Source organism: Leptopilina boulardi, unplaced genomic scaffold (genome assembly GCF_019393585.1).
Source record: "Leptopilina boulardi isolate dan_hultmark-lab unplaced genomic scaffold, ZJU_Lbou_2.1 LbouV2_213, whole genome shotgun sequence".
In the NCBI taxonomy this organism is placed as follows: domain Eukaryota; kingdom Metazoa; phylum Arthropoda; class Insecta; order Hymenoptera; family Figitidae; genus Leptopilina; species Leptopilina boulardi.
In genome coordinates this window covers 3,074,286-3,087,709 of record NW_026137767.1, presented here as the reverse complement: position 1 = coordinate 3,087,709, position 13,424 = coordinate 3,074,286, and the positions used below count along the sequence as shown (strand labels likewise).

At 32.2% G+C, this 13,424-nt stretch overlaps 2 protein-coding genes across 5 annotated transcripts in view; both read left to right on the top strand.

Moving 5' to 3' along the window:
• The first annotated feature begins 8,571 nt into the window (after positions 1 to 8,571).
• Positions 8,572 to 13,424, top strand: part of LOC127278969 (odorant receptor 22c-like) — a 32,030-nt gene continuing 27,177 nt past the window's right edge. For 2 of the 4 annotated variants that reach the window (XR_007842571.1, XR_007842570.1), the window contains exons 1-2: positions 8,572 to 8,896; positions 8,955 to 9,074. Coding sequence is in view for 2 of the 4 variants with exons in the window: in XM_051300969.1 (XP_051156926.1) it covers positions 8,753 to 8,896; positions 8,955 to 9,074 (264 nt within the window). In the remaining 2 variants the exon portion in view is untranslated. The remainder of the gene's footprint in view (positions 8,897 to 8,954; positions 9,075 to 13,424) is intronic. The other 2 variants (XM_051300969.1, XM_051300968.1) reach the window with 2 other exon arrangements.
• LOC127278975 (uncharacterized) lies at positions 11,323 to 12,058 on the top strand. Its single transcript, XM_051300987.1, has 2 exons — positions 11,323 to 11,426; positions 11,613 to 12,058. Exons 1-2 carry the CDS (start codon positions 11,369 to 11,371, stop codon positions 11,873 to 11,875), a joined length of 321 nt encoding a protein of 106 aa, XP_051156944.1. The 5' UTR covers positions 11,323 to 11,368; the 3' UTR covers positions 11,876 to 12,058.

Sequence of the window (13,424 nt, the reverse complement as noted above, 5' to 3'; positions counted from 1 at the left end):
TATTAATGCCTTGTTATTTTAATACCTTGTGTTTTGTATTAACTTATATTTTTAGATGGATTGAATAACTAACTCGTAAGTAAGTAAAGTACACCAAAAAAAGTAATGTAATGTTCGAATATTAATTTCCCATAAAGTTAATTTGACCGAATATTAATTTGGCAGAATTCCAATTTGATCAAATTTTAATTTGCCAGAAAGTCAATTTCTTCGAATTTTAATTTGTCAGAAAAACAATTTGATCGAAATTTAATTTGTGCGAAACGTTTTTTCATAGAATTTTAATTTAGCAGAAAGGTAATTTAATAGAATCTTAAGTTGACAGAAATTTACCATACCAGAAAGTAGAGTAGTACCGACAGAAGTGGGCCTCACTTTGGATTTTAGACTATACACGGAGAGAAAAATAAAGCGTTTGTAGCATAAAAGTTCTACCTATTTAAACGCATGAGACATCAGCATACTACGATTGCACGAAGTTATGCTTTTTCAGTATAGTTTTATGCAACTGTAGTATAAGGCCACGCCTCTTAAACAGGAAAGTCTATACAAAATTAACATAGAGGGCTACCATACTACAAACGCTTGATTTTTCTCTCCGTGTAGAATGTTTAAAAAATTATAATTTGGAAAATTTTTTGCGTCTATTTGTAGAGAAAGGAATTATCTAACCTTTTGCAAGCATAAAGTTAAAAATTAAAAATTTTGACATATTGTTTTACATCATTATGTAAAAAAAAAGAAATTCGCGATTTCACGATTTTGTGGACAGAAGTGGGTTACTCAAGTTTTTCATCTAAAATAAGTATCAGTATCAAGAATTATGATTGTCATGTTAAATGATTAATTTTTCCAATAAATGGCTGTTGAAAACTTGATCGGCTTATACCAGCAGTAATACAAGCAGCGCGTTCCGAAATTTTTTTTGATTTTTTGTTGTTTTACAGTAACAAGCAATTTATCGAAGTTGATGGACTCATAGCCAGCCCATTTATCTTTTTTTGGTGGCATAATCACATAAAACATTGAAATTAATTTTTAAAAAACTACTTACAAAAACACTAATTGTCGAAACAGTACGTGAATGCAGTGGCCCACTTCTGCCCACAAGCATAATTTTACATAAAATAACGCGGCGAGAATACCACGAGATAATATGCTAAAATCTTTTTACACTTTTTAAGGTTAGGTCTATTAATATAAAAAGTCAACTTATCCGATTAAATTCAATGAATAACAAAGTATCATAGGTTTCCAGGGATAAGTGTACCACTAATTTCAAAAAGCGTGTATGCGCTAAAAATTCAAGGAAATTTAATCGTTAATTTTTAATATTAATCCATTAATATTCGTGAATAAATAATTTTGTCTTAGCTTTAAAATGAGGATTTAGTTTATTTATTCTCATTTTCTTTCATTTATTATTGCACTTATTGTTATTAATTAATTTTCTTATTTTGTCTCTTTATTAAGCACTATTTACATTAACTGTTATTAATTAATTTATAGAAAAAAGTAATTATTCTGATTCTAAGTCAAATTCTAGATCGAAACCGGCTTGTTGTGATTGTGATTCGCCTGTATTTACCCGTGTTATGTGTACGCGCGAAACTGCATCCGCTGCGGTGTTTTCGGAACCTTTTTTGTATTCCACTATGTAATCATACTCTTCCATTTTTAATCTCCATCTCATTAATTTTGAGGCGGGGTCTTTGACGTTAAAAAGTCATTTTAAAGCTTGATGATCAGTTAAAATCTTGAATTTCCGTCCTAACAGATATTGACGCAGTCTTTTAGTTGCCCTTACTATCGCGAGTAACTCTTTCTCCGTGGTGGTGTAATTCAGTTCTGGAGCGTTAAGGGTTAGAGAGGTATAATAACACGGATGACCTTCTTGAGACAAGATGCCTCCTAGGCCGTCATTGGAAGCGTCTGTTGTTAGCACGGATTCTTTTTCAAAATCTGGATATCTTAACACGGGGGCGCTGCATTGTTCTAATTTTAATTTATCAAAAGATTCTTGACATTCTGAAGTCCAACAAAATTTTGTCTTGATTTTAGTGAGTTCTGTGAGTGGTTTTGCGATGGTAGAGTAATTATTTATGAATTTCCTATAATACTCAGATAACCCTAAAAATGATCTAACATGAGTAACGTTTTTTGGTACTGGAAATTCTTGAACTGCTTTGGTTTTGTGTGCGTTAGGCTTAACCCCTTCCGGTGTTATAAGGTGTCCTAGGTATTCTAATTCAGGCCTTAAAAATTTACATTTATCGAGTTGTAATTTAAAGGCTGTTTGTCGTAGTCTTTCGAAGAGTGTTATAACATTTCTGTTATGTTCCTCTATCGTCGAGCCGAATAATACGATGTCGTCTAAATATACCATGCATATTTTGTATATTAGACCTGTCAAAGCGTCGTTAATCATTCTTTGGAACGTAGCTGGAGAGTTTTTTAATCCGAAGGGCATTCTTTCGAATTCGAAATTTCCTTCAGGTGTGGAAAATGCTGTATATTTTCTGGATTCTTCGTCCATGAAAACTTGGTGGAAACCAGAGCTAAGGTCAAAGGCTGAGAAAAATTTAGCTTTGCCCAAGCTGTCGAGTATATCTTCCATCACTGGCATTGGATAAGAGTCTTGATCTGTAATTTCATTGATTTTCCGAAAATCAATTACAATTCTCCACTTCTTTATTCCTGACGCGTCTCCTTTTTTGGGAACTACCCATGTCGGTGAGTTGTAAGAAGATTTTAAATGACGTATAATTTTTTGTTTTAACATATCCCCGGTCTGTGTATTGATTTCCTTGTTATGGCATTCTGGTGGTCTGTAAGATATGTGATTGATAATCTTATCTTCCTTTAGAACGATTTTATGCTTAGTAAGATGTGTGCCTGCTAAAAGATCTCCTGGTAACCTGAAGATGTCGTGTTGTGATTCAATGATTTTAATTAAATTTTCTTTAAAGTCTTTTTCGATGTGTCCTAAACGCGTGTTGTCCCTGAGAAGCTTAATTCGTTCCGCAAAATTCTCAGAGGTGATGTAGCAAATACTTTCCTCAAAAATGTTAGATTTATTATGCTTGTAATTTATTTCATCTAAATTAATCTGCTTAAATTCTTGTGATTCATTACAAATTGGAATAGTAATAGTTTGGTCTCGGATCGGGTAAATAGAATCTGGGATATGAGGGTTATCGAATATTGCCACGTTTATTCCTGGTTTGTCAATTGGGATTGTAACTAATGTTATTTGATTTGGTGATAACAATATTCCATCTTCATGTAATGCGTGCTCTTTCTGGTCGAGTGTCAAACTTGTGTTAGTGAGGCTGTAATTGTACGTTTGTAAAAATCTCATTCCGAGTATCCCATCCTCGGGCATTGGAAAATCGTCCGGTCCATTCTAAATTCCTTTTTGCTTGTTTCTTTCTCCACGGTGTCTGGTATGTGGGATTGTTTAATTAAATTCAGTGAAGATCTTGAGTCCACGAGTACTGGACTGGAAATTGGAACTGAGATCTCAGTACCAACTAACAAGTAACACTACCCAACTGTTAATCACCGATTTTGATGAAACTTGGCACACTTCTAAAACATGGAAAAATATTGAACACGTATTTTTTTATATCGGCCCGTTTTGAGTTTCAAGGGTAGAAAACACCCTTTTTCAATTTAAGGGATGAAAAGCAGTATTTCATACGGAATTTACTAGATTTGCTTGAAACATATTACTCGGGGGTTTTCGAGGTCGCTGATTACGAATCCGAAGTCAGATTTTAAAAATTCAAAATGGCGGATCCAATATGGCGGACGATAAAATCAAAAATTAATCGGATTTGCTTACAACTCGTTAGTCGGAGGTTTTTGGGTTCACCGATTATGAATCTCATATCAGTAGGGTAGTTGATTACGAATACGGTGTCAATATTTAAAAATTCAATATGGCGGATCCAATATGGCGAACAATAAAATTGAAATTCAATCGAATTTACTTGAAACTCAATACTCGGGGGTTTTTGGGGTCGCTGATTACGAATTTGAAGTCAAATTTAAAAAATTCAAAATGGCAGCTCCAAAATAGCAGACAATTTTTAAAAAATTCATTGCGTTCGCTTAAAAATTAAAACACAGGAGTTTTTCGTGTCGCTGATTACGAATCCGATGTTAGTTGTTTAAAATTCAAAATAATGGATCCAACATATTCAATAAAGCCATTATTATAAAGACAAGATCTAATACTGCGACCAACAAAGACAAGATATAATAAACGAACCAAAAAAGGTAAGATAACGATTAAAGGCGAGATGTGATAATCCAACCAACATAGGCAAGAAGCAATAATCCAACCAACAAAGGCAAGAAGCAATAATCCAACCATCAAAGGTAAGAAGCAATAATCCAACCATTAAAGGCATGAAGCAATAATCCAACCAGTAAAGGCGAGATGTGATAGGCCAACCACTAATGGCAAGATGTGATAATCCAACCATCAAAGGTAAGAAGCAATAATCCTACCAGTAAAGGCAAGATGTGATAATTAAACCAACAATGGCAAGAAGCAATAATCCAACCAGTAAAGGCAAGATGTGATAATCCAACCATCATAGGTAAGAAGCAATAATCCAACCAACAAAGGTAAGAAGCAATAATCCAACCAGGAAAGGCAAGATGTGATAATCTAACCATCAAAGATAAGAAGCAATAATCCAACCAGTAAAGGCAAGATGTAATAATTTAACCAACAATGGCAAGAAGCAAATATTCAACCAGTAAAGGCAAGATGTGATAATCCAACCATCAAAGGAAAGAAACAATAATCTAACCAACAATTGTAAGAAGCAATAATCCAATTAGTAAAGGAAAGAAGCAATAATCCAACCAGTAATGGCAAGATGTGATAATCCAACCAGTAATGGCAAGATGTGATAATCCAACCAGTAATAGCAAGATGTGATAATCCAACCAAAAAAGAAAAGAAACAATAAACCAACCAAATAAGGTATAAAGCAATAATCCAACCTGTAAATTTACAATTATATATTATTATATAATATATTATTTATATTATATATATAATATATATATATATATATATATATATATAATTTATATTTTATGTAATATAATAATATAAATAATGTAATATATAATAATATATAATAATAAATTTACTGGTTGGATTATTGCTTCTTATCTTTGTTGGTTGGATTATCACATCTTGCCATTACTGGTTGGATAATCACATCTCGCCTTTACTGGTTGGATTATTGCTTCTTACCATTGTTTGTTGGATTATTGTTTCTTGCCTTTGTTGGTTGGATTATCACATCTTGCCTTTACTGGTTGGATTATTGCTTCTCTCCTTTACTGGTTGTATTATTGCTTCTTACCTTTACAGGTTGGATTATTGCTTCTTACCTTTGTTAGTTGGATTATTGTTTCTTTCCTTTGATGGTTGGATTATCACATCTTGCCATTACTGGTTGGATAATCACATCTCGCCTTTACTGGTTGGATTATTGCTTCTTACCATTGTTTGTTGGATTATTGCTTCTTATCTTTGATGGTTGGATTATCACATCTTGCCTTTACTGGTTGGATTATTGCTTCTTACCTTTGTTGGTAGGATTATTGCTTCTTACCTTTGAAGGTTGGATTATCACATCTTGCCATAACTGGTTGGATTATCACATCTCGCCTTTACTGGTTGTATTATTGCTTTTTGCTTTTACTGGTTGGATTATTGCTTCTTACCTTTGATGGTTGGATTATTGCTTCTTGCCTTTGTTGGTTGGATTATTGCTTCTTGCCTTTACTGGTTGAATTATTGCTTCTTACCTTTGTTGGTTGGATTATTGTTTCTTTTCTTTGATGGTTAAATTATCACATCTTGCCATTACTGGTTGGATATTTGCTTCTTGCCATTGTTGGTTGGATTATCACATCTTGCATTTACTGGTTAAATTATTGCTTCTTACCTTTGTTGGTTGGATTATTGCTTCTTATCTATGATGGTTGGATTATCACATCTTGCCTATACTGGTTGGATTATTTCTTCTTGCCATTGTTGGTTTGATTATCACATCTTGCCTTTACTGGTAGGATTATTGCTTCTTATCTTTGATGGTTGGATTATCACATCTTGCCATTACTGGTTGGATAATCACATCTCGCCTTTACTGGTTGGATTATTGCTTCTTACCATTGTTTGTTGGATTATTGTTTCTTGCCTTTGTTGGTTGGATTATCACATCTTGCCTTTACTGGTTGGATTATTGCTTCTCTTCTTTACTGGTTGTATTATTGCTTCTTACCTTTACAGGTTGGATTATTGCTTCTTACCTTTGTTAGTTGGATTATTGTTTCTTTCCTTTGATGGTTGGATTATCACATCTTGCCATTACTGGTTGGATAATCACATCTCGCCTTTACTGGTTGGATTATTGCTTCTTACCATTATTTGTTGGATTATTGCTTCTTATCTTTGATGGTTGGATCATCACATCTTGCCTGTACTGGTTGGATTATTGCTTCTTACCTTTGTTGGTTGGATTATTGCTTCTTATCTTTGTTGGTTGGATTATCACATCTTGCCATTACTGGTTGGATAATCACATCTTGCCTTTACTGGTTGGATTATTGCTTCTTACCATTGTTTGTTGGATTATTGTTTCTTGCCTTTGTTGGTTGGATTATCACATCTTGCCTTTACTGGTTGGATTATTGCTTCTCTCCTTTACTGGTTGTATTATTGCTTCTTACCTTTACAGGTTGGATTATTGCTTCTTACCTTTGTTAGTTGGATTATTGTTTCTTTCCTTTGATGGTTGGATTATCACATCTTGCCATTACTGGTTGGATAATCACATCTCGCCTTTACTGGTTGGATTATTGCTTCTTACCATTGTTTGTTGGATTATTGCTTCTTATCTTTGATGGTTGGATCATCACATCTTGCCTGTACTGGTTGGATTATTGCTTCTTACCTTTGTTGGTAGGATTATTGCTTCTTACCTTTGAAGGTTGGATTATCACATCTTGCCATTACTGGTTGGATTATCACATCTCGCCTTTACTGGTTGTATTATTGCTTTTTGCTTTTACTGGTTGGATTATTGCTTCTTACCTTTGATGGTTGGATTATTGCTTCTTGCCCTTGTTGGTTGCATTATTGCTTCTTGCCTTTACTGGTTGAATTATTGCTTCTTACCTTTGTTGGTTGGATTATTGTTTCTTTTCTTTGATGGTTAAATTATCACATCTTGCATATGTTCATTTGGGTGCCCCAAAAATACACAAGAAAATTAATTTTTTTAAATTTTCTTGCTGCCGATCCCTAGAATTGTCCCAAGCAGCACGGTATATCCCTTGAATACCACTGTGGAATATTCCCTCAATGTCACTGGAATATACCCTGAATGTCACTGGAATATTTCCATGATGCGGACATTTTGTTTTCCTAGAAGATCATGAGAATATTCCACTGTGGTATTCAAGAGATATTCAGGGAATATACTGTGCTGCTTGGGGTTCCAAATGGAAAAAAAGAGACCCCCTCTTTTTATATTTTAAAATCGGTTAATATTTAATAGTGCCGCCAGGCCCTTGAAGTTTGTACAAGACCTTGAGTTTTCCCTTACAGTTTATAATCAAAATTTTTAATGGCTGCGCAGTAGTTTTTCGCATGTATGAACAAAGAGTCCATATGACCAATGTTAAAAATTTCAATCAATTTTTCAAAATTATAAAAGTTAACAGAAGATCATATACACGAATTTACGCACGATCTTATACAAGTACACGAGCATGGATTCGTAAACTTGATTTCTTTAGTTACAATGAATAAACATGTGCATGTTCTTGTACATGTTCTAGTATAAGATCGTTGTTCCAATTTTTTTTACATGTTCACTTGCTGCTCTTGTACATGACCTGGTGAATGAACACGCAAGATCGTTTACACGATCCTGTACATGTTTTTTCAACCGGGCACTTCTCCGCTACCAGTGGTGGTCATTTCATTTTAATCCCGAGTTTTTACTGTGTTTAAATCGCATTTTTATGTTTTCGGAACATTGTCGTAATGTCCTAGGACATTTTAAAACGTTCTAAATTTATTGTAAAGGCATCTTGGTGCCCACTGGGTATGATTGGGGTTAATTGAAGAAAATAAATAATTTAATATTTTGTATAATTCTTACAAGTGTGTACATGGTGAAGAAAAGAACTATTTTCAACTTATAATTTATAAAGAAGATTAAAAAACTATTATGATTCAATACAAAAAGTCAGACCAAATTAATACTATAACAATAAGGTATACGAGTAGTATAATATTAATAGTAAGGTAAATGCAAAATTTTTCATAAAATATTGCTAAACAGAAAACTTTTTTTATTCTCGTGGTATTGTTAATTTCAACTGCAATAGTGTATTACAATCATAAATGCAAACCAAGTCTTTAATATAAAATAGAAAAGCTTATTCCTTATTGATTAACTTTTACTGTTCAAAGTTTAAACCTTTCACTCTATCATTATTTTAATTACAGATACTGTCCACATTTCACATAAATCGTAGAAAGGGCAATTATTATAATTATAGGTACGACTAACAGTTCTTAGAAAGTACTTTGCGTAAACATAAATATTTAAATACTCACTATAGATTCGAAGGAGGATTTAGGGTGAATGCAAACGAGACTAATACTTACATACATTTTTGCTGATACTGAGCAAATACAGAAGAAATGGACATAATAAAGAATCCATATTACAACATTATCAGATATGTTATAATTCTAACAGGACAATATCAATATAATTTCAAGTGGATAAACATTTTGACTAAATCTTTATTTTTTGTTATTATTTTTTCATTTATAGTAGTTCAGGTAATATTAAATTTAATAACAGTTATGTTTAATATATTCTACACATTAGTAAAATTAGATTGCAGGAGTGATAAAAGTTTTTGGTAACATTGACATGATATTAATGTGTATTCCACCAGCATGTTACGCTTCAATGGGTGCAACTATTTTTATAAATAACATTCTGAAAGTAAAACAAGTAATCATATCAAATACTTTATTTTTAACTTTGAATGAGTGGATAGACAAAACCGAAGTAGTTAAGGGGTGTCCCGTTTCACAAGATTCACATAAACCTTGTCGTTGTTTAAGAGCAAATGAAACAAGTGAAATGATTTTAAAAAAAACTAAACTTATTTTATAGTTCATGAAAACGGAATTTATATATACATAGAGTTATATAAGTATTCGTCTATGTTTCCCGTCTGAAAAAACTTGTACAAGAAAATGAACATGTTCTTGTACATATTTTTTGTGCAGGTTTCATGTACAACTACTTTTACATGAACACATTTATGTTCTTGTTCAAGAACATTTGTTTAAAAATGTTTTTGAAAAAATTTAAAATTTTAATAAGATATAATTATTAATACTCTTCACTTATGCATGCTAAAAATTATTGCGCAGCTGTAAAGGCTAAAGAAAACTCCTGCGTTGCCTTTAAAGTTTTTTAATTTTTAATTTAAAAAACATAAATGAACATGTACAAGAACATGTTCCACATCTGGTGCAAAAAAATGTACATGCCCTGGCGGATTGGTTCAAGCGTATTTTGAGCGATTTCGCTTAGAAATCGCTTAACTTCGCTTAGCTTCGCTTAGAGTGAAAATTTATCGATAAATTGTTAAAAAAATGATATAAAAGTTTCTATCGCTTACCATCATTTCAAAAAACAAGAAGGCAATATTGAGAAAGTGATCAGTGCTATTAAGGTTTACATCAATCACAAAACAAATTTTTTCTTTATACGTGCATGCAAAAACCTCGTTTTCAAACCATTTACAGCTATCCAAAATAGTCGAATCCCTCACACCGTACACGTGGACGATGAACAAAGTATTTTCTCCAACGCCTGCTTTAATAGTGCAACTTTCTTAGTTAGAAAAGTATTGGGAAGTTGAACATTTATTAACTCCTCGGCCGAGCGTGGGGAAAGTAAATCGTAATATTTTTTTAGCTTTTCTTTGATTTGAGTGATCTGATTTGACTGCACGCTGGATTAGCTTTCTTTGTAATTTAAAAAAATCAAAAAAAAATCGGACAAGTGCGAGTTACACTCGCATTAAAATTGAGGGTTCCGTACCCTTAAACGTAAAATTTAAGGGGGTTAAAGTGTGAAGGCCGATGGAAAAATTCCAATTTTGCTTCATTTTTCCTGTAATGGGAGCATGAAATCACATAGATCGAAAATTATCAGTTTTTCATTGATAACGCTATGATAATCAACTCCAATTGTTTTCGCTATATTTTTTTGTAATCAACACGTGAAAATACGTAAAAATGTATAAATTTGAATCCCTTAAGATAAAATTTTCTTCTTTTTTTATTCGAAAAATCCATGATTTTTTCTAAAAATATGAGTTTTCCTTAAAAACAATATGATCATTAACTCTTATCGAGCTCGCTATATTTTTCCTGTAATCTACACGCAAAAATACGCATGTATACCAAATATGAACTGTCTTGGTCAAATAGTGTGTGCGCTAAGAGGATTAAACGCTTTTTCAATATTTTTGATTTTTCCTTGACAACGTTATGTAAATCGATCTGAATCACGTTCGCTATATTTTTCCTGTAATTTTCACGTAAAAATACATAACTGTTTTAACTCTGAGTGTGCTCACACTAATTCACGAAAACGACCATAGTGTTGCTTAGTACAAAAAATAGTGTTGACAGTTTTGTTATAGTTTTTTGTTTTAATTTTTGTGACAAGATGGACTTTGATATCGATGACGATATTAGTGATTTAATAGATAACACTGGCACACAAAAAAAATTGATGCTCTGAGCTTTTGACCAGACTATGACTACTTTATGTTTTCGGGGTCGCTGAAACCAAATCTGAAGTCCGTTTAACCCCATCACCCTAGGGTTTTGAGAAAACTTCAAAAAACACCAAAATTTGACCCCAAATTTTTGAAATCAAGAAAAAATTTTATCCCCAAGTCTTATCATGACTACTTTATGTTTTTGAGGTCGCTGAATGCGAATATGATGTCTATTTAACCCTATCTCGTCAGGGTTTTGAAATAACCCCCAAAAAATCTCAAAATTGGGGTTTTTGGGGGGTTATTTCAAAACCCTAGGGTGATGGGATTAAACGGACTTCAGATTCGGTTTCAGCGACCCCGAAAACATAAAGTAGTCATAGTCTGGTCAAAAGCTCAGAGCATCAATTTTTTTTTGTGTGCCAGTGTAATTTAACTCTACCTGAAGTACAGAACGAGGCTCTTAATGCGGAATAGTCGGGTGTGCAAGATATAATACATAATGCATATAAATTATTTATGGATTGGCGAAAGACAAAAAAACTGTAATTTACTTTCAGGTAATTTACACTTTTCCTCTATTGATCATTCTTTTATATAACTTTTTAATAATTTATTGTAAATAACATTTATTTCTTTTGATAATTCAAACTGATTTGTTATACAACTTTTGGTTTCTTTACAAAATTTACAATATTTTTTCAAATATGAAAAATTTATATAATTATATTTAATTCCGATTTTAGAAAATGTGTGCCTTGCATTATTAAGTGCAAAATCTAAAATTTGGAAACCTTCAACTCTATGGTCACAGTTTTCAATGCTGCGTACAACTGTTAAACTGAACGACAATGTTGACAGCGGATTCTTCAAAAAGGTTATAGCGTTTTTGATGAAATATTTAAAAGGTTATTGCCTGAAAAAGTCCAAAGTTTTTACTACCGAACAGGTAAATAAGTTTCTGACAGAAGCTCTAGACAGTCAATATTTAGTAAAGAAGGTAAAATAAATAACTTTATATTAAAATTAATAATAAATAGATCAATAAATTTTAATAAATATAATAAATCAATTAACCTTAATTTAGAAAGCGTAACGAATAAAATAATAAATAAATAATAAAACTTTGAAATACAAAAGTTTGTTGTTCTAGGTTATCATAATATTCGGAGTTACAGGCGCTTGCAGAGGCATGGAGCCCACGTGAAAAAGTTCCCTGGAGACTCCCGGGAATTTCTCAGAAAAAATTCCTGCAAACTTGTTAACCCTTACGTGAAGCATTGTAGGTGTCTCTGAAACAAAAAACTTTTGTTTAAGGCGTAAAAAATTTTTGTAAGTATTTAAAAAGTTTCATTTAACACTAGGAAGTACCCAGAAGCATATTTAAAGTTTAGGTTATGAAATTTCAAATTCAGACAATTTTGTTGGTATTTTTGTATGTTATGTTTAATACTTCGAGAATGTTTTATAGTTAAAAAAATTAATCAAAATGTTTTATTCTGTAATTTAGTAAATGTCTGTACATAAAAGTTTAATAAAAATTAAAAATCAATGATATTTTTGAAGATATTTTAGTTGTTTTTCAAGAATTAAAAATATAAATATAAATTGATAAATAAATAATCAGAAGAAAAAATTTTAATTATGATAAAAACTTTTTGTTTGAAATTACATGGAATAAATAATTAACTGATTTATATTTAATTTGACGGAGACAGTTGATAAAAATCAATTGACCTAGGAGCAAATATTTGAAGGTTAATTGTAGATATTTGATTTTGACTGAGTTTAGGTAATATGATAATTGCTTCTCGTAAACGATTGAGCTGTTTAACATAAACTTCCCTGAAAAAGTTTATGAAAACGACCTGAACACTAGGAAAATATTTTGAAACTTCCTAGTGATCATTTATCCATTTTAAGGTTAACTTGTTCCAGAAGTTGACGAAAAATTACCCTGAGTAATCATAGGTACCTGGAAATCTCTTGTAGCGATCGTCTTTCATATTTTAGGGTTTTCTTCCTCGAAGAAGTTATCGAAATTTAACTAACTTTTAGAGAAGTACCTGGAGAGATCCTAGTAATCAACTATTGATTTTTTTTCAGTTTAATACATTGGAAAATGTCGATTAATTTCCTGGATCTCAGACTGAAACCTTGAATAGGTTCCTATAAGTAATTAACATGCAAAATATGATTAACCTAAACTTTAAATATGCTTCTGGGTACTTCCTAGTGTTAAATGAAACTTTTTAAATACTTACAAAAATTTTTTACGCCTTAAACAAAAGTTTTTTGTTTCAGAGACACCTACAATGCTTCACGTAAGAGTTAACAAGTTTGCGGGAATTTTTTCTGAGAAATTCCCGGGAATCAACTCCCGGGAACTTTTTCACGTGGGAGGCTGGAATAGCGACAAAGTCGCGAAAGGCATTGAGGATTCCATATGTCATTTAAGAAGAAAACAGGAGAAAAATTCGCATCAATTGCTCTGCCGTCAACGAATAAAAACGCACATGTCAATGTTGTCAACACTGCTTCAACTTCTAATACAGAAA

Coding starts and splice junctions, on each gene's coding strand:
- LOC127278975 (XM_051300987.1), top strand. CDS start 11,369: ATGCATATAAATTATTTATGGATTGGCGAAAGACAAAAAAACTGTAAT. Junction 11,427..11,612: donor AAACTGTAATTTACTTTCAG/GTAATTTACACT, acceptor TTCCGATTTTAG/AAAATGTGTGCCTTGCATTA.